The 21,970-nt window shown below is 36.0% G+C and overlaps 1 protein-coding gene across 6 annotated transcripts in view; it reads left to right on the top strand.

The window, feature by feature from the left end:
* Positions 1-21,970, top strand: part of LOC149792919 (intermembrane lipid transfer protein VPS13A-like) — a 345,749-nt gene that overhangs the window by 291,238 nt on the left and 32,541 nt on the right. For all 6 annotated transcript variants that reach the window (XM_089966749.1, XM_089966747.1, XM_089966746.1 and 3 more), the window contains 8 exons: positions 1,896-2,018; positions 3,567-3,679; positions 6,761-7,052; positions 8,945-9,026; positions 11,575-11,644; positions 12,694-12,802; positions 17,146-17,265; positions 18,874-19,001. In XM_089966749.1, the coding sequence (XP_089822875.1) occupies positions 1,896-2,018; positions 3,567-3,679; positions 6,761-7,052; positions 8,945-9,026; positions 11,575-11,644; positions 12,694-12,802; positions 17,146-17,265; positions 18,874-19,001 (1,037 nt within the window). The remainder of the gene's footprint in view (positions 1-1,895; positions 2,019-3,566; positions 3,680-6,760; positions 7,053-8,944; positions 9,027-11,574; positions 11,645-12,693; positions 12,803-17,145; positions 17,266-18,873; positions 19,002-21,970) is intronic.

Genomic DNA, 21,970 nt, shown 5'->3' with positions numbered 1-21,970 from the left:
ATGAACCAAAGTGTAGTATAGCAAGAATTATTAAAAATTTCATCAATGCATTTGTGTTAAGCAAGAATGCATTGGGCATGGGATAAACAGAATATATCTATACTTGTAATCGTACATTTTTTTGTTTATGTGCATTAGGTATATTTTTCAGTTCATAGTATTTAATTTGTCAAAAATAATGTTTTAAAGATTAAATTTGGAACTTTTTGTTGTTATTTTTAAACCAAATTGTTGCATATTTAATAGACTAGGACCAGTCCAGTTACAGTGCTTTCACTTAGCTAATGGATTTTAAAAACATTTTTTAATTTTAATTTTAATTTTTTTTAAAATTTGTATCGTTTCGGTAATGGGTCCTTAGAAGCACTGCATTATATCCAGAATTACATTAAAATGAAGGGGGGGCCTCGAGTGGTCTAAAGTGCTCACCGTTCCAGATCACTGCCATCTTACCTCAGTCTGTGTGGGTTCGAGTCCAAGGCTCGGCTAGCGTGGGTACATGGGAAAGCCTGCCAGTAGCTTCTCGTGGGTCGGTGGTTCTTCCCTGGGTTTTCCAGGGTTCTTCCTCCACCAGTTATACTGGCTGCCATGTATAGCCTATCTTGTGCTGACAAATGGCGTTAAACCCTAGAACAACAACAACAGTGAAGGGTATTACATTGAGGGAGATCTGTACTGCATTATATCCAGAATTACATTACAATGAAGGGTATTACATTGAGGGAGATCTGTACTTTTTATGATGGATTTTAGGTCAGTAAGAACAAAATATAATCCTTTTTGCTTTGAGGAAAACAGTTTAATCTTTGTTTAAGGATATCTCCTTATATGGGACAGCAATCAGTACTGATAGTTTGAAATTACTTATCACTTTCCTGATAGGCTAAAAAATAAATTGTGGTATTTCATGTAAAAACTACATTGCTTTTCTTCAATAAACTACATTGCTTTCCTTGTAAAAAAAAAAACTACTCTCCTCGTATAAAGTACATTGCTTTCCTTGTAAAAACTACATTGCTTTCCTTCTAAAAACAGCTTTACTTGAATAAACTACAACTTGTATAAACTGCATTGCTTTCCTTGTATAATCTACTTTCCTTGTATAAACTACATTGCTTTCCTTGTAAAATCTGCTTTCCTTGTATAAACTACATTGCTTTCCTTGTATAAGCTACATTGTTTTCCTTGTATAAACTATTGGTTTCCTTCTAAAAACAACTTTACTTGTATAAATTATATTACTTGTTTAAACTGAATTGCTTTCCTTGTATAAACTACATTGCTTTCCTTGTGTAAGCTACATTGTTTTCCTTGTAAAACTACATTACTTGTATAAACTTCATTTTGTTTGTAGAAACTACATTGCAGTCCTTGTATAAACTACATTACTTTTCTTGTAAAAACTACATTACATTTCTTGTAAAAACTACATTACATTACTGTACAAACTTCATTACTTTCCTTGTAAACCCACATTACTTTGTACAAATGCATTACTTTCCTTGTGAAAATGACATTACTTTCCTTGTGAAAATGACATTACTTTCCTTGCAAAAACTGCATTACTTTCCTACATTGCTTAAAACTACATTACTTTCCTGTCAAAACTACATTAATTTCCTTGTAAAAACTACATTACTTCTCTGTGAAAACTACATTGCTTTCCTACATTACTTAAAACTACATTTCTTTCCTGCCAAAACTAAGTTACTTTCCTTGTAAAAACTACATTACTTTCCTGTAAAAGCTACATTACTTTCCTCACAAAAACATCCTTGTCAAAACTAAATTACTTCCCTGTCAAAACTACATTACTTTCCTATCAAAAACTTCCCTGTCAAAATTACATTTCTTTCCTGTCAAATGCTAATAAAAATATTTATTTGACTTTGTAGGATGGCATAGGTGAATTTTTCTACAACTCGGACACCAAGGTTTACTGGGTATCATTCCTGGACGGTATGCAAAGGGTACTACTCTTAACAGAGGACCTTGTTCTTGCCACACTTGCACAGGAGGTATGTTACGAAGTTCGTTTGTGAAAACAGTCACAATTTTTTTTTCTCATGCCCTTAATCTTGCAGATGTCCAGAAATCATTTCTGTATCGAACATCCAGACTCGAATTTTGATGGTGTGTCACTGATGTCTGCATATTGGTATGCATTGAGATGCCAAATCAACATTTGTAAATCTCTGTCTTTAAAACCATTCCATTCACACTCTTTAGTGGAAAATATTCAAAGAAATAAAATGGGGGCCAGGAGGTTGTAACAAATATAAGACAGTTCACAGTTTTTTCAGTCAGGAAATTAACTTGTTTGATGGGCAGACCTGCTAACCTTTACAATTTGCCACAAGTCTTACAGAAGTGACCCTTGAAACAGAACTTACGGAATAAGAACACAAATTACATAATTACATTTGCAGTAAAATCAATAATATACTGGCTGTTTTATGATTGATTTGGATCCAGGTATTTTATTGTTCAGGAAACCAGCCTAACTTTGCATAATTGGTCTGTTTCTTATTAGAATTTTCTGACAAGAGAATGGCATCCAACAAGGGATACATTTTCTGGATGAAAGGGACAACAAAACTCTTAAAATGCTTTAATAGTCAGTACAGAAGAACTAAAAGGAATATTCAGGTTCTTGGGGAAAATAGCAAGAAGTGCAACAGTTTATTGGACATCATGTGTTCAGTGGAGTATGTCTCATGGCGGGAAGATGTTTGCTGTTACCATATGAACTTTTAACATTTTTTAAGAATTGCTTAAATTTGAAAGCAGGAAGCCATTGAGCTTAATTTGGCTTCGAACCAAGGTTTGTGAACTGTACTGGAGATAATTAAGGTCCAAGTATATTATAATTTTTTTAAAGTGAAACACAATGTTTCACTGCATCTGTGTTAAATCACACTTCTGGACTTTTAAATGCATGTTTTACGGCTTGATATTAGCAGTACATCATATTTTGTTACACCTTACTGAAAACTGGTCTCACTTAAGGAAAACAAATTGACTGCCTTACTGACAATTGTTTAGTTAGGTTGGCAGATGTGGATAGGGTCTACGGATGCATTGCGGCATTTGTATGCCACATCTAACTTGTTATTTTTGCTGACACAGAACAAAACAGGAAAGAAATTTTGTGTGTGTCTTGCCAGATTTTGAGTTAAAAGTTTTGAAAGTCATATACCAAAAACATCTAAGTGCTGTTGGCAAGCAAGATACAGTGTTGTTATAATTCCTATAGTTTCTTTTAATAATATATGGAAATTTCTATAAATATTATTGTTTTAAATTAATAAATTTGCCATAACAAATGTAAGTTTTTGGGATGCAGAATATAGTTATCTGCTTGTAAAACAATATAATCTTTTGGGGATCCCAACACTTAAAGCCACAAAATGCAATTTGCTACATCACCACACATTACAGAGCATTGAACAGCTCTTTTCGGAATGACCATGTTAGTAAACTGCTATGTCCATAGTTGGGATCCTTTTTAAAAATTATTTAAAGAACTTAACATTTTGCTAGTTTTTATTTTAAAATGATTTCAGGCTGGAGAGCTGGAGCAAATTGAACAGGAAATCAATGTGAAAATTCATGGACTTGGGTTGTCTCTTGTCAACACTGATAAGGAAACAGAGGTGGCCTACATTGGGATTACAAGGTATTCCAAATAAAGAGGTGGCCTGTATTATGTTTACATGGTATTCAGAAAAAAGAGGTGGCCTACATGGGGATTTAAAGGTACAGTATTCAGAAAAAAAGAGGTGGCCTACATGGGTTTTAAAGGTACAGTATTCAGAAAAAAGAGGTGGCCTACATGGGTTTTAAAGGTACAGTATTCAGAAAAAAAGAGGTGGCCTACATGGGGATTTAAAGGTACAGTATTCAGAAAAAAAGAGGTGGCCTACATGGGTTTTAAAGGTACAATATTCAGAAAAAAGAGGTGGCCTACATGGGGATTTAAAAGTACAGTATTCAGAAAAAAAGAGGTGGCCTACATGGGGTTTTTAAGGTACAGTTTTCAGAAAAAAAATCTGAATAAGAGGGTCACTATTATTGGTTAATAAATTGAGATACCTATCACTAAAAACTGTTTGATTACTTGTAATTATTTATAGCTGTAAAACTAGCCTTGACAGTTTTACCCAGCATTCAAAACTAGCCATGACTGTTTTACCCAGCATTCAAAACTAGCCTTGACAGTTTCTCCCAGCATTCAAAACTAGCCTTGACTGTTTTACATAGCATTCAAAACTAGCCACGAGTTTTACCCAGCATTCTAAACTAGCCTTGACAGTTTTTCCCAGCATTCAAAATTAGTCTTGACAGTTTTTCCCAGCATTCAAAACTAGTCGTGACAGTTTTTCCCAGCATCCAAAACTAGCCTTGACAGTTTTACCCAGCATTCAAAACTAGCCTTGACAGTTTTTCCCAGCATCCAAAACTAGCCTCGACAGTTTTACCCAGCATCCAAAACTAGCCATGACAGTTTTACCCAGCATTCAAAACTAGTCTTGACAGTTTTACCCAGCATTCAAAACTGGCCATGACCCAGCATTCAAAACTAGCCATGACAGTTTTACCCAGCATTCAGAACTAGCCTTGACAGTTTTACCCAGCATTCAAAACTAGCCATGTCAGTTTTACCCAGCATTCAAAACTAGCCATGACAGTTTTACCCAGCATTCAAAACTAGCCATGACAGTTTTACCCAGCATTCAAAACTAGCCATGACAGTTTTACCCAGCATTCAAAATTTTATTGTAGTCTGAGTAGGCATGATCAATCCACATGCTGATGCCTATGGCTACAAAAGTTGGAACTATACATGGTGCACAGTACTAACATATATACTCACTTACAGATCAGATCCAACTTCAAACTGCATAGATTCAGATCTGCTTTTGTATCAATGGAAGATCTGGGTCTGTGCAGTTTGTTAGAACTAATCAGTTAAATAAAAAACTTATTATAATGCACTGGCAGATCAGGGTCTGTGTTGCTTGTAGTTGGATTCTACTTGCAAGTGAGGATATGCAGTAATTGTGAACTTTTGAGACAGAAAGCTGATATCTGTGCATAATGCATATCAATTGTAAAGAGCAAAGACTTTGATCTACTAGTGCATTATGCCCAGATATATAATCCTAAGAGCACAGACCCAGATCTGCTAGTGCATTATGCCCAGGTATATCATATAACAGCCCTGACCCAGATCTGCTAGATCATTATGCCCGGGTATATCATATAACAGCCCAGACCCAAAACTGCTAGTGCATTGTGCCCAGATTTTTCATCCAACAGCACATACCCAGATCTGCTAGTACATTATTACCAGGTATATCATGTAACAGCCCTGACCCAGAACTGTGAGTGCATTATGCCCAGGTATATCATATAACAGCCCAGACCCAAAACTGCTAGTGCTTTGTGCCCAGATTTTTCATCCAACAACCCAGACCCAGATCTTCTAGTGCATTATGCCCAGGTATATCATATAACAGCCCAGACCCAGATCTGCTAGTGCATTATGCCCAGGTATATCATATAACAACCCTGACCCAGATCTACTAGTGCATTATGTCCAGGTATATCATGCAACAGCCTAGACCCAGATCTGCTAGTACATTATGCTCATGTATGTCATAAAACAGCCCAGACCAGATCTGTTAGTGCATTATGCCTAGATATATCAGCCAACAGCCCAGACCCAGATCTGCTAGTGGATTGTGCCCAGATGTATCATCCAACAGCCCAGACCCAGATCTGCTAGTGCATTATGTCCAGGTATATCATATAACAGCCCTGACCCAGATCTGCTAGATCATTATGCCCGGGTATATCATATAACAGCCCAGACCCAGATCCGCTAGTACATTATGTCCAGGTATATCATATAACAGCCCTGACCCAGATCTGCTAGTGCATTGTGCCCAGATTTGACTATAACCGTAATATATTATATTCACAAAGTTTCATGGCAATCCATCAGAACCGTAAGTCGTACTTATGAGATTGTGTCACCTGCTGTTTAAACTAGAAAGTAAGAGCAATAATTCAAATTTGAATGAGATTGTCACATGCTGTATTGGCTACAAAACGAAGCAGGCATTAACTCGGATTTGACAGGAACAGGGCAATTTGTTGACATGCATCACTTCTAGTAATAACAGTTTTTACAGGAACAGGGCTATAAATTGATATGCATTGCTTCACGTAATAGCCGTATTATATCCAGTTTCATATAGGTACAGCCAAAAATAATTTTTTTGGCAAATCATTTAAAATATTTCCCATGAAATTGGATTCACAATAAACTTAGGATATGCTAGTAAACAGCGTGTGAATAGAAATGAGTTCACACTCAACTTAGGAGGGCCCGAGTTGGTCAGGTGGTCTAAAGTACTTTACCAATCACTGCAATCTCACCTCTGTATGTGTGGTTTTGAGTCATGGGCATGACCAGTGTGGGTATGTGAGAAGGCTTGTCAATAGCTTCCCATGGGTTGGTGGTTCTTACAGGGGCTTTCCTTTGTTTTACCTTCAATGAATTACACTGTATAGAAAATCTTGTGCTGCAAAATGCCATTCAACCCAAAACATCAACAGCTGAATTCAGGGTATGCTGGTAAATGAAGCATGAGAGTCAAAAAAATCTTTCTGCTCAGAATATGCTGGTAAACAAAGTGTGAGATTATGTAGATACCCTAACATTAAAAAAATGTTCTTTTTTTGCCTGAAGTTCTGGAATAATCTGGGAAGAAAAGAAAAGGAAGAGATTCAAGGCTTTAGATGTTAAAAGCTGCATTGTCTTGGAAACAGCGTTCCAGAAATACCAGTTAGAAATCGCACATGGAAACAAACCACCAGAAAAAGTTAATCTGGAAAACAAGATGGAGGTGAGCTTTGCAGAGATGTTGCTACTGAAACCAAACAAGAGGGCAATCCAGCGCAGCTTCCAGGATGGAATCTGGGTTCAGTACAAAACCTCACCCCACCAGCTTCAGTTCCATGCCAAGATTAATAAACTACAGGTAAGATACCAGTTTGAGGTTAATAAAGATTAATAATTACAGGTAAGATACTAGTGTGGGATTAAAAAAGATTAATAATTACAGGTAATATACTAGTGTGGGATTAAGAAAGATTAATAATTACAGGTAAGATACTAGTGTGGGATTAAAAAAGATTAATAATTACAGGTAAGATACTAGTGTGGGATTAAAAAAGATTCATAATTACAGGTAAGATATTAGTGTGGGCAGAATTCACCGTGGGCAAGAATTTTACATATGCGGTTATAAATGATGCTTTTTTAGTTAAAATTTTCAAAGGAAATTTGACCTTTTGATTCAGTAAAACCTGTCTTGAGAGAACAATCTGCTATAGTACTCATCTTCTCCATACAGCTGTATATTTGTTCACAATTGTTGTAAACATAACAACCCTTACAACAATTACACACTTGTTGTAACTTGACAACAACAGCTCTGCAACCCTTATACACCTCTCCCTCAATAACTCACACACAACGGGGTCCAGAAACATAAACTGCACTTAAAGCGAAGGACCTCCCAAAAATCCGCCCGACATTGAGAAAAAGCAGGTGGGTTGGGGTGGGGAACTGAGCTGTTTAATATATAAGCATTTCAGTTACCAATTTTGATTGTTATTTTCCTCAAGTTCAACAAACAGGGATCAATTGTTTGGTATTTTCTGGTTTTAATTAAAATGGGATCTACACCTGACCCTGTGTTATAAGCAGGTTTGCGAGTTATTGAGGGAGTGGTGTTTGTAATCTAATACCATATGGTAGATGATGGTATTTCAATCAGTTTTAAGATTCTTGTAACCAGCTAATGAACCATGAATATGTTGATGCAGTTGTCTCAGAAATGTACCTCTTATGTGTTTTGTCTTGTCAGCTCCATTTTGGATAGAGTTAGGACCCATGACAATTTTCTCTATGTCCTTACATGGGATACTGCAAATAACCAGTATAGCTCAAGAACCATTCAACATACTTTGATATAATTAAATTTTAGCCTTGTCTGATAGACCTGCATGTGACTTTTATGGGTTTAATCTCATCTTTTTGATGATGGATAGCATTGTACCCTTATCAACTAAATTTAGGTCTTCACAAATTGTAATCCTGGTCACTTCACAAATAAAATTTTAAAAACGTGCAAAATTATATTCAACACATTTTTTCACCTTTGCAAGGAGTGCATAATAATATAATGGTTAGAGAAGATTAAATCAGCAATGACAGCTATTCAAAAATCAGTTCTGTTTATATTAAAAAAATAATAATAATAATAATAATAATAACCTCATTCCCATGGCTATTTCTATTTCTTGTCTGTTGTGCCATCCCTAGAATATTTATTTCTGTGTGATTTACCTTGTATTCAATATAGATTAAGAAATATTCAGTATATTATGATGGAAATGTTGTTAAGAGTATTGTCATTTAAACTTGGATGCATTTATGTATGGCTTTTCTTTCATCTAAACCATTTTGGACAGAGTTATGGCCCTTGTAACTCAGGTTCCTCTCTTTGTTTGGGTTGTTGTTTGTAATCACTATAGTTAAAAAATTATTCCACATATTCAGGTGTAATTTGATGTGAATATTGTTTCATAGACTTATATGATCATTATGGGTTTTGTCTTGTCTACTGCATTTTCGACAGAGTTATGGCCCTTATCAATCAATTTCATTTCTTTACATGAGATTTTGTTTTTATTGACAAGTTCTTAAAGGAATTGTTTTCATGGACTGTAGATACCATGTTATCTTAACTTAGTTTTCTCAAAACAAGTTCAAATTTTTAAGAACCAAGGAGCAAATTGTTGTGGGTGGGGGCTTTTTTTTATCTGCTCATCACTAATACCTCAAGATATTATTATTATTTTTCAGCTGGACAACCAGACCCATGGACCTGTGTTCCAGACAGTTCTGGCACCAATGCCTCCACCTAAATCTGTAGCTGCAGATAGTGGTAAGGGACTCTCTCATTCAAACATAAATTATCTGTAGCCGCAGATAGTGGTAAGGGACTCTCTCATTCAAACAATAAATTATCTGGACTTGTTCCTTATTCAGTTTCTTTATTGTTTTGACAAACATAAGTTTTGGATGCAGAAATAAATAATTAATTGTCAAAGCTGCAGTGGCAGAGATTGGATTGTGTGAATTTATCATGCTCATGACATAATAAATTCCATAGACACTGTACATTTATCATGCTCATGACATAATAAATTCCATAGACACTATACATTTATTTGTTTAGCATGTTTTATATGTATGCCTCAGTAAAAGTATTGTGAATATATTTGAGTTTTTCATGTTATGCATCCATTTCTTATTTTATCTGCTCGATAAACTTAGGTCTCCACCAGATACCATGCCAAACTTAGGTCTCCACCTGATACCATGCCAAACTTAGGTCTCCACCAGATACCATGCCAAACTTAGGTCTCCACCAGATACCATGCCAAACTTAGGTCTCCACCAGATACCATGCCAAACGTGATAAATATTTTGCATTTAGGGTAAAGAAGACATGATTCAGTATTTAGGTCACTTCAGATATGGAAAAGGCTTATTATCATGGGCTGAAAAGGTCAAAGGTCATTGTGACTTGAAGAAAATATGTTTTGCAAACTAACTTTTCTTCCGGAGTTAGTTTCCTTGACCAGACTTTGTGGATGGCTTGCAAATAGGGGTATTGAAGAAGACCATCACTTTTGGAATCAAGAAGTCAACAGCCCAGTTCAGTATGACGGAAAGAAGAAAAATAGTTCATGCATACTAACATTAATTCTGCATCCCATACCACCTCTCCAGTGGCCTAGTGGTTAGAGCATCTGCCTTGGATGCAGAAGGTCATGGGATTGATCCCTGGTTGAGTTATACCAAAGACTTACACGTGTCTGTAGCATGATGCCCCAGTGCTAGACATCACTATAAACTGCCACACTGCAGACATCGTAGCGATATGACTGAACAATTGTTAAAACTACATTAAAAACCCAAATCACACACACATGCCAAACTTTGTGGATGGTTTGCACCTTGGGTGTGAATATGGCCTCTATAAGTCAGTGGTCTAGGACACTGTGAGTGAGAGAAGAAAATGGTTTGTGATTTAAAAAATCAGATCTTGACCATAAATCTTGACCAAAGTTTGTAGCAAATCTGCAGATTGAGTAAGAAAGAATGGATTTTGGAGTCAAAAGGTCAAGGTCACCATGACTGAAAGAAGATACATTTTGCATAATAACTTTAAGCCCATGAGTGGAATGCTTGGAAGACACCTGTTGATTTGAGGTAAAAGGTCAAGGTTGTTTTGGATCGGGGTGAAACTGGTTTTGCAGAATAACATTTGTTCTAGAGCAAGTTCCTTGACAAAAGTTTCTGAATGGTTTGCTCTTAAAAAACATTAATTTTGAAAGTTAGAAGTCATGGTCATGGTAAATTCACTTTAAGATTACATATCTTGATCAAAGTTCAGGGTCGTTGATACCTGTTTATTATCAATATCATTGATTCCACTTGGTCAGTTTTCAGATTCATACCATACTTTGCTAATGTCTTCATAGAGAGCAGTGGGCAGGCGTATAATGTGCCATTCACAGGACACTTGTCTTTGCTAATGCCTTAATAAACAACAGTGGGCAGGCATATAATGTGCCATTCATAGGACACTTGTCTTTGCTAATGCATTCATAGAGGACAGTAGGCAGGCATATAATGTGCCATTCGCAGGACACTTGTCTTCACTAATGCCTTCATAGACAACAGTGGGCAGGCGTATAATGTGCCATTCACAGGACTCTTGTCTTTGCTTTTTGTTTTATGATTTTATTTAGAAAGATAACTTTCTGTTATTCATTTTGGATATTTTTCATTATCATATGACTTGCAAGGAATGTTTCCTATTTGCTGATATAAAATGTCATGTGATACAAAATAATTTATCCTCGTATTCTGCAGCATCATGCAGATAAAATAACATTTTCACTGTTCTCAAAACATTTTCAAAAGTTTTGCACTACTCTGAATTCATTTTTATTGATACCATTTATAATGCCTTTGTGAAAATTTACATTTTTTTCAGTACTTAATTTCCTGGATTCAGAAAGGGAACCTTTTGTTTTCATTGAAGAAGTAAGCCATCTTTAACTTTGTGGTTTGTTGCAACTATAAAATCCATTAAATTTGGTATTGCTCGGGAAAGAAAATGAATTCAAAGTAAATCGTGCAATAACATGAAAATTATAGACCTTATCAGAGGTGAACATGAAGTTTTATGAACCATTAAGGCCGTTATATTGTCTTTCATTCTGCCTCAGTTAGTATGAGCTTTACTGGTTCATAAAGTTCAATATTTACCTCAACAAAAGTCTACTGATTTATAGTATTTACTGCTCAAAGAATCTTCCATTGGGAATTGCCTGTTTCATGCATAATCAATCGATAATTTTCTGCTTCTCATCAGACCACAGCTGACATATTTATCATGAATCTTTTGCACATTTCAGTTCCCAAGCCTTTCACCGAGATTAGTTTGATGGTTAGAAAACATGAACATAGCAAGGTGTCTCAAGTCAAGTACGTATTTATTCATAATTTCTATTGCATGGACTGAAATGTATATTCTTTCATGATCAGGCTGGCTTAATTTTCTTAGTCGCATTAAATATTTTTGCAGAAGTCACACTAAGGCATTAGAATTGCATATGCAGCTTGAATACAGGTTTTTCTTGAACCGACCTTGTTTGATATTTTATTCCCCCATGATGATGTAGCACAACATTAATTGGGCATATAGTGCAACCCGTGTCCATTTCCCCCGGTCACACAATGGTTCGATTTTATGCATGGTTTTATTTTTTCAGGCCCTATCATGGGCATCTGTTTTCTGTGAGCAAATATCAAACTTAAAACTCCTTTTTTGTTTTGATATGTTAACTAATCCTGTAACAGGCATATATTCTGTAGCTGTTTTTGTCCGCTTCCAGATTGTGGGGGAACTTCTTTCCAATCGACATAAGTAAAGCAACCCAACGCCTTTCCTTCATGTCTGAAATGGGACCAGGGAAATGGAGAAACTCTCCTCTAAACATTACTCTTAAGAAATTTTCTAATTCCTAGAATAATAAGAAATTTTCTGATTCCTAGAATAAGTGGCAGCAAACTGCAGGGAGATAAGGACCGATTTCAGTCAGTTTTCTTCTCACAAGCTTCCATTTTGCAGAAATGTTGTCATGCTCTTGCTTTCCTTTAATGATAGTTTAATAATGGGAAGGCTCCAACATTTTACCACAGTGTATAAACGTCCTTGCCCCAGGAGCTGTGGGGTTTTCACATCATCTGAGTGGGCCATAAAATAACATTTTTCAGCCCTCTTCCACAATCAAGTGTTCCCTTTTGCCTTGGATACCCCAAAAGATCCAACAAGGCAGCTTAGTCCATGAAAATTTTAAATTTGTGCATTTATGGACTTGAAACATATGAAATATATAAAACTATGAAATATTCAATCAACTTCTTACAGCAAGTACCATGTAGTGTGCTTTATTATTCCACTTGTTTTACACATTTTGTATCTTATAAAAACCCATTATAAAAATCCACAAAGTAATTATATTCTTTGGCAGGTATTTCAAAGTTCTGGTGCAGGAAATGCAGGTAAAGGTTGACCAGGGCTTCCTAAACTCTCTCTTGGAACTCTTCTCGGTTGATGCTCCAGTATCCAGGGAACAAGAGGTACCATCTTGTCAGAAGGGAACCAGTCAAATCTTTAATCCAAATAAGATGCCATTTTTCAAGCAAAGATAGAAAATCAATTTTACTATTGTCAGAATAAAAAAATTACATACTTCCAGTTTCATATTTTTATTCATAGTTATTCTTTGTAGATAATTTGCTAATTTGATTTGTTCAAAATTTTGTTAGTAATTACTGCAATGATTACAGCATGCGGAATGAGAACATACTATCATGTAGTCAAAGAATGCACATTGCACTATGAAACATTGTTAGTACAGATTAATTAAATAAAATTGAAGTCTTGTTTAATTTCATAGAACTTCAGTTTCTCTTTCAAATATGTTCCACAGTCACATTACATTAGAAATATTCGCCTGCTACCTCATGAATTCAGCCCTATTAAAAGACACAAAAGGTCTTTTTTTCATAGAGACAAAGGGGCAATAACTCTTGCCCATTACCTACTCTTGTCACTATCAGGTGATGCTAGTTATTAACTATACTGCTGTACTGATGACATGGAACAATTTACCTCTGAAAATCCAGCCATTTTTGTGTTTAAATTGTCCCTTTTGGATTTATTGTATGGTATAATCATTATTCTGCAGGTTGTATACATTATTTTATACAGTTTCTGCCACATTTGAGTGATTTTGTCACCTTTATTGACTTCATCTATTTAAGACCACATCATACCATGCTATCGTTGACAATGTTGTATTTATGAGTTGGCACAACTTTGACTATTATTGCTTACTCTGTTTGTGACGGAGATGGTATTAGTGAGTTAATAACATGCTGCATTGCTAATTCATGCTTTGTTCTTTTTTATCTAGTGTTGTTTTGACATAAATGTTAACTAAAAGTATCTGCGCATAAGTTCATTGAATACTCTAAAGGGTGTCTAAAAGGTGGCACTGACTATTTTCACTTTTTCCGTTAGTAATGGGAGTGATATTAGCGAGTTAGTAATATACTGAATTACTAATTGATGCTTTGTTTTTCTCATCTTGTTTTGTTTTAGTGAGATTGTCATCCAAATGCATAAAATGCAAAAAGTTCAAAGTAAAGCAAGACAACCATGACTCCTGTATTGTGTGTACTAAATATACATTGTTTTGCCATGCAGGATACATGGTCAGGGGAAGTCTGGACTACAGTAGTCAAGAAGGCAGCAAAAGGGAAGGAAAGATGGCATTGATGTCATCAATATACATCCCAATTCAACCTCCATTGCAAGCCTTGTGGTTGATGCAGCCCCCACCCCCGAAGCTCATTGTTTACAGCTGTTAGGCCCAGTAACATCAGCAGCAGGGGAGAAGGATCATGTGGAAAGGGTACAACTGTCTGCCTTCGAGGAAATATATAGGGTGTTGGCTACTTCAGAATGCCCTCCACCCCTACTCAGAACTATAAAGTTAAAGTATTGGTAGATCTTGACAAAGTGGATGAGGCACCATCCTTCCAGCTCCTTCCCCAATCGACTAAAATTAAGGAGATCAGTGACTGACTTCCGGGTAGCATTGGTGACCTAGGAAACTTTAAGGCTTTCTCCGCAGAAACCAAGTTCCTGCGAATTCTCGTCTCGCTGGTATCAAACTGACTTTGATGCCTTCGGTTCTTATCTCCCAGCCCATGCATAGAATGTAGCAGCTGTTCATATTTCCACTCCACTGTTTTATAAAGTGGACAACATTGTGTTCCATACCATATAAAAGCTGGTTCGGAATATAGTTTCTACTTCTTCAATGTTAAATTTGGCCTCATTGCCAGTGTTCTGATTCACAGAGAAATATAGCAATAATCATGCTTGGGAGGCAATGGCCATCATCGCTAGAATTAACCAGGCAGCTCACCATGCCATGCCATGTGTTTACTGCTTTGGGAAAGTTAGATCTGGTATGACCTGATGCATGTCTGTGGGTCCGTGTCACTCAGCTTTATCGTACTTTGGCTTTATGAACAACCCTGTTTGGGTCACTGTTGCTTTTTGGAGGAAGATTCGAAGAAGTTCAGAGGCAGGCAGCTCAGGAACTGCCCCTCCAGCTTACCACTCAACCCACACGGGCGTTTATAAAATTCAGCCAAGCGACTTGTCCCATCTGAGAGGGGCTATTAGAATAATCGTGCATTTCTGGTCATGTAACATCAGGATTACTCTTTGGTATCAGGACCGTGGGAGGGTAGGCAAAATTATCACAACCCCTCCCAACTGATTGATCTTGGCCCCAGCTTCTGGTTCTGGGACTGGAGAGACAAAGGTGGGTAACTTGTGATTCCATGTTCTTACAAACAGGTCGATCGCTGGATGTCCCCAAAGTGTGCATATCCGAGTCAAGATTGATCGATGAGAGACCATTCTATGTGAAGGACTTAACCTTTCTTGGATAGACTGTTGGCCAAGACAATGAGTCTGCCAGGAATGTGCAATGAAATGGAGATTGTAGCACTAATGCAGAAACTGCCAAATCAGAACACACATGTTGGGTGATTTGGTGCCCCACTGTTTCAGGAGACATAATGAGGACTGTTTTGCCTGAAAGTTGATCTTTCTAGAAGTGAAAGACACTGATGATGCCTACATTTCTAGAAGGTAGAGGCCACATCCCTGGCTCCCATGTGCTGCTGATGGTAGTGAAGTCAGGCAGCAGGTGGGCACCCCAACTGTATGTAGTGGCATCAGTACATACTGTTTCTTCTGCTTTGGGCTTCTCCAACAGGATCCAGATGGTTAGCCACTGATGCAGGAATTATCGTATCTCGGGCATGATCATGACGGTTTGATCCAGAAATCCTGGAAAATGTGCTACCAACATCAACAAAGATGGCCGAGCTGGATCAAGCCTGCTGCCACACTGAATAATCCAAGGATTTGCTGAAATACAAGTCCTGATGGAAACACTCAACAAGTTCGACAATCCGGAGTATGCAAACATGAAGATACCAGCTTTAGGTGGATGTTGTCCAGGTATGCTGCAGACATTCTAAATGAAGTCATCTGCAACAGGGTGATGAAGCAATCTGTAACCTTGGTAAAAATGCAAGGGGCTGATGTTGAGGTCAAAGGGATGGACACAGAACTGATAAAGCATGTCATAGTAAGCAAACTGCAGAAATTTCCAAGACATGGGTTGGATAGGGACATGAAAATATGCATCGGTAGGATTCCTGAGGTAGAGGTTGGATGATCAGCATTCCATCCTCTTGTTAGGTCTTCTCTTAATGTAGTGTGATCAAGGAACTAATTTGAAGGAGAAAGCAGATTTTGAAATAAATTGTGTTTCTCTGAGAATACTTACCCAATCACACTACTTACAAACCCTCCCAATCACCCCGCCATGTGAGCACCCTTGGTAGTATGTCACTCAGCTAAAACCGAGCGACACTTGGTAGTCGCAAGGGAAGGTAATGTGGCAAGAGTTATTGCCCATTGTCTATTTAAGATAGCAAGACGTATTTTTGTCTTTTAGCAGGGTTAGATTTGCAAGATATCAGGCTAATATTCCTGACGTAATGTGATTGGGTAAGTATTCTAGGAAAAACATAATTTACTTAAAAATGTGCTTTCTTATGGCGTATAAAATACAAACTTTTTGTGGTTTGCCCATACTGCATCTGTTCTCTGAAATTTTTAAATGCATGTTTCCCAACTCAGCATTAGATGTTATTTCATTACACCTTTATGTTTAACTTGTGGAAAAACATTGACTACCAAACTGAGAAAGTCTTGTCAGGATTGGCAGGTCTGACAATGGCTTTACAAATGGCTGAGGTGGGAGAGGATGGGTGCAGTGATTGGCTATTTAATATTTAATTTTAGGCAGAGAACCAGGCATTTGTACATACATGCATTCACAAACAGAAACTGTTAGCATATTTATTCATACAAAAAAAAAAGATCTGGTGGTAAGGCATTTTTAGCCATATGAATTCAACACATCAAATTATTCAACTTGTGTTTATTTTGCACCAAATGTTTTATATACTTATTGAGATTGGTAAAATTATTTTAATATCTTCAGAGTCGTGCCACAATCATGTTATAGCTCAGATGTGTTCAAATGATATGTGTTATGGTGGGCTTGTACTGTATATCCCATGGTTGCAACAGTTTGTGCAAAAGCTTGATTATATCATTATATTATTACATTCAGTATGGTAAGATATGGTACAGTTACACTCAATGCAAACTGATTGAGACCTGACTTGAAGTATATATTATAAAGTATATATTAAACTGGTTAATTAATGGTCCAGTTTATTTTACTATACATTATTTTAATTTAATAATAATATTTCATGATGCATTTATAACATCTAATTATTCCATCTTGCTTCAGGCTGAGCAGTTTGGATCGGACTGCGACAAAGTGAAGCTACCATTACTGGATACTATGGGCATATCCCTAGCACAGACTCAGAAAAGCTTTTATGACTATTTGCACCTGTCACCACTCAAGGCATGTTACTTACATTGTTGCTCAAATTTTCAAAGAAAATCGGGGGACATTAAATTGTGCCTTTCTCTCTATCCTTCCATCTATCTATCCTTCCTTCCATCCATTTCACTTTTGTGCTTGCAAAATAACCTCCTTCATTATCTTTCATGTTTAATCATTCATTATTATTGGATTTCAACCAAATTTTGGATATTGCTTGATTTTGATGAGACATTAGGTCAATTTGATTGTCATATTCAGCACTTAGCAGAGTTACTGCCCCTGAATGTCAATTGAACTCGTTAATATTAAACAAGACTGACTAGATGGTTGATCACATGACAGGAAATTAATTATTATTACACCGATGTAAAACTTATGATACTGATAATCATATACATATATTTTATGCAGGGTAGTGTTTTGCCGCTATTTCAAAGGGAAATAATGTTGTCATTTCACTGGAGTGAAAAAATAATTTGTCTGGCTGTCAGTAGACATTGATAACATTATAACCTCAAAATTCGAAGTTATTCGTAGATGCTTTTATACTAGAGAGGTTTATATGGCTGTCTCCCATTAAAAACGAGTTCAGATCCAACAAGATGCGAATTGTTTTATTCTTAATGTGCTATTTTAATTTGAATTGGAAAGGTGAATTATATTACTGTCTATATTTTCTGCTTCAGTAATCAAAAAACACAGCTGAACGTAAATAGTAATCCACTGACATCACTGGCAATCCTGTAAGAAATCGGCTTCAGTTTAGTATACAGTACAGCTTGCTAGCTAGTATGTTTGAGCATAGAATGTAAAGAAAATTTGCTTGCTGCAATCTTGATGCGGAATCATTTGTTGTGTTCAGTGTTTGATTTGGGCTGAAATTATTTAATTCAAATTATTCTTCTCTGGAAATACAGAGTGCTCTATAGTATTTTTGGAAAGAGATATCTGTGAATAATAGTGAATTCAGACAACGAAACCTTAGATTATATTACTGTGATTTAACCAAAGACTGTTGGCACATCATTACAACTCGAGTCATTGGTACATTAGTACATTAGAGACTACTGGCCATTACAGGCACATGAACATCCTCAGCATTGAAAATTATTTGGAATACCACTAAAGTTTATTTAGAACTTTCTTCAGTAGGACTTGTGTTAGTAATTCTAGGATTATTAGGGATTGAATTTGCAATACCATAAGTTATTTTTACATTTTCATTTAATGTATTCTAGGGAAATAAATTATGTTGAATTTTACAAAACCTGTTGGTTTTTGCTTTTTTAAATTATTACATTTAAAGACCACATAGTTGTACTCAATGCAGGCTATAATAAATATTAATGGTCATAAAGTGGAAACTGGTTTCAGTGGCATGAAATAACTCTGTATGTTAAATCAGGAAGTAAATGGGTTACATTGGTCATTTCTTCAATGTCAGGTAAGGTTAGATAACTTTCAAACTACAGGCACGACAGCATTGTTTAACAGTTTACTCCATTTTAGTCTGAAGTGAATTCTTACATTTTAGTGACTTGATTCATATTTTGTCCTGTATATTTCACCAGGTAATTTTTAAATGGTTATCATGATGACACAGGTATGTTTTTTCTTAAATTTCAGATTCACTTGAGTTTCTCCTTGCAAGGAGGTGGAGGAGAGGGAGGGATGCAGATAAAAGCTCATGTTTTGAATGTCTTCCTTCAGAGTGTGGGAGTGGTTCTCACAGATGTACAGGATGTTGTCTTTAAGTAAAAATATTTAAATGGCTTTTCTACCAAACACAGCACAACTCAAAGTGTTACTTTTCTGATTATATTTTTATAATTGCCACTGAATTTGGCCTTTTAATGTTTAACATTTTGCGTTTGGCTTCATTATGTATAGTCATTGAACTTCATGAAACTTCATCTTAAAGATTTCTACATTCAAAAGTATGAAAAAGACGCAGATTCCCTAATTTCATTCAGTTATCATAATATTAAAATTTTTGAAATTTAATCTTCAAGTGATTTGATTTAAACTATTTTTGGCACTGCATGGCATAACTTATTTTATTTTCATGCTATTCCATGAATTTTCAGTTATCAATTTAATTGTCAACTCCAGTCAGTAGCCATTGATAACAATATGCCTGAAGAATTAAATCCATTGTGCAGGAATTAGAAAAGAGAATTATGTTACTACTCATGTCTGTTACACAAAACACAGCAAAACATAAATTGTAAACAGCTGACATTATAGGATGTCATACTTTATGCAGTCTGTTAAATCATTCTGGTATACACTTTAGTTAGCCAATTCATCTGAGCATATACCACTCCGGTGGCCTAGTGGTTAGAGCGTCTGCCTTGGATGCAGGAGGTCATGGGTTCGATTCCTGGCCGAGTCATACAAAAGACTTACAAAAATGGTACTAACAGCTGCCTCGCTTGGCACTCATCATTAAGAGGTTAGTGTTAGGACTCGTCAGCCTAGTGTCAGGATAATGTGACTGGGTGAGACATCATGCTACATGTCTGCGGCATGATGCCTCAGTGCTAGACATCATTATAAACTGCCACATTGCAGACATCATAGCGATATGACTGAACAAATGTTAAAGATACATTAAAAAACCAAATCACACACACACATCTGAGCATAAAATGTAAAGTAAATTTTCTTGTTCGAGTCATAATGGATATATTTTATATCATGGGTGAAAAACTCAAATATTTTTTCCCGCTGTGAAATATATCCATTATTCACTCAATAGAGGCAAATATTCCATATGTATGGAGGTAAAGTTTCACTCTCCTAGGTGTCACTAACCCAGTCCCCCCACACCTCTGGGTTCAGCTGTGGTAACAGTAGTTACTGTACTGTATATTAAAAGTTTCATAGAAATTTAATTCCACCTTGAGTTTGTTTTAGTTTAGCTTTGACCATTTCCATTTTAATGTTTTATTTTAATTGTGTGTGTTGCTTAATAACAGTTTGGCAATAAAAATCAGTTACCTTGTCAGACATATTGGAAAAAATCAAATTCATCTTTTAGATGCTGCTTGTCCTCATTAGCATCATAATGCGTTTATCTTTTTATTGGATTATTGGATCCCAAAAAAAGTAAAAATACCAACAATAGTTTGCAAAAGTCTGCAAAATTTTATGAGCACAAATGCATTGTGACCTCGGTTATGAGTAAAAAGCACATGAATAAAATAAAAGGTACATACCAAATCTTCCTTATTTCCAAAATATTTGTCTGTAATTGTTTACAGAACTTAAGTTTTTAACAAGTCAATTGAATGCAAGAAAGAACCAGCATAATGCTGTGTATTAGTCATTTAAAATATTGTATTAGTTTCCGTATTTTCAAGTTATGCCAGATTTTGGGGCAGCCATAAATTTGGGGATGAAAACCTGTGCATATTAAAAAACAAGTACATGATGGGAATATGGTTAACACCAAAATTAACTTAAAATGGCACCTGTCAATCATTAGGTTAACACTTCCTGTATATGGTATGAAACTTAAATCAGAAATATCAGCTGCAGTATATGAGCAAGAGCTTGCTGCCTGCTTTGATGTCTATATAAGTACACATGTACTATGTTAAAGACTGCTTTGAAGTCTATGTAAGTACACATGTACTATGTTAAAGACTGCTTTTATGTATATGTAAGTACACATGTACTATGTTAAAGACTGCTTTTATGTCTATGTAAGAGCACATGTACTATGTTAAAGACTGCTTTGATGTCTGTGTAAGTACACATGTACTATGTTAAAGACTGCTTTGATGTCTGTGTAAGTACACATGTACTATGTTAAAGACTGCTTTGATGTCTATGTAAGTACACATGTACTATGTTAAAGACTGCTTTGATGTCTATATAAGTACCCATGTACTATGTTAAAGACTGCTTTGATGTCTATGTAAGTACACATGTACTATGTTAAAGACTGCTTTGATGTCTATGTAAGTATACATGTACTATGTTAACGCCTGCTTTGATGTCTATATAAGTACACATGTACTATGTCAAAGACTGCTTTTATGTCTATGTAAGTACACATGTACTATGTTAAAGACTGCTTTGATGTCTATGTAAGTACACATGTACTATGTTAAAGACTGATTTGATGTCTATATTAGTACATGTACTATGTCAAAGACTGCGTTGATGTCTATGTAAGTACACATGTACTATGTTAAAGACTGTTTTGATGTCTATGTAGGTACACACATACTATGTTAAAGACTGCTTGAGGTGTATGTTTTAAAGATTGTTTGAAGTGTATGTAAGTACATGTGTACTATGTAAAAGACTGAGTTTGAAGCATATAAAAGCCTAGAAGAAGGGAGGTTGGCTTATCCATGGGACAAGGTTTAAATTTGAAAATTGTTTTCTTGTTGACTACTGGTATATATTGTTACTGTAGATTGCCGAAGACAAGATCACACAACTAACCTAGGACTTCTTGTACTGAAACCCCATGTAAAGATGCCTAACCTGAGTCCCTAGGATTTCTTATACTGAAACCCATGTAAAGATGACTAACATGAGTCCCTAGGACTTCTTGTACTGAAACCACATGTAAAGAAGCCTAACCTGAGTCTCTAGGACTTCTTATACTGAAACCCATGTAAAGATGACCGTCCATTACGATAGAGTAGCAATAACAAAATTTTTTCAATATGGCTGGTCTTATGGGTTTGCTTATGTGCAGGTC

The sequence above is a fragment of the Sinohyriopsis cumingii genome, chromosome 8 (genome assembly GCF_028554795.1).
Source record: "Sinohyriopsis cumingii isolate HCF-2022 chromosome 8, ASM2855479v2, whole genome shotgun sequence".
NCBI classification, from domain to species: Eukaryota; Metazoa; Mollusca; class Bivalvia; order Unionida; family Unionidae; genus Sinohyriopsis; species Sinohyriopsis cumingii.
This window is presented reverse-complemented; position numbering and strand designations above follow the sequence as displayed.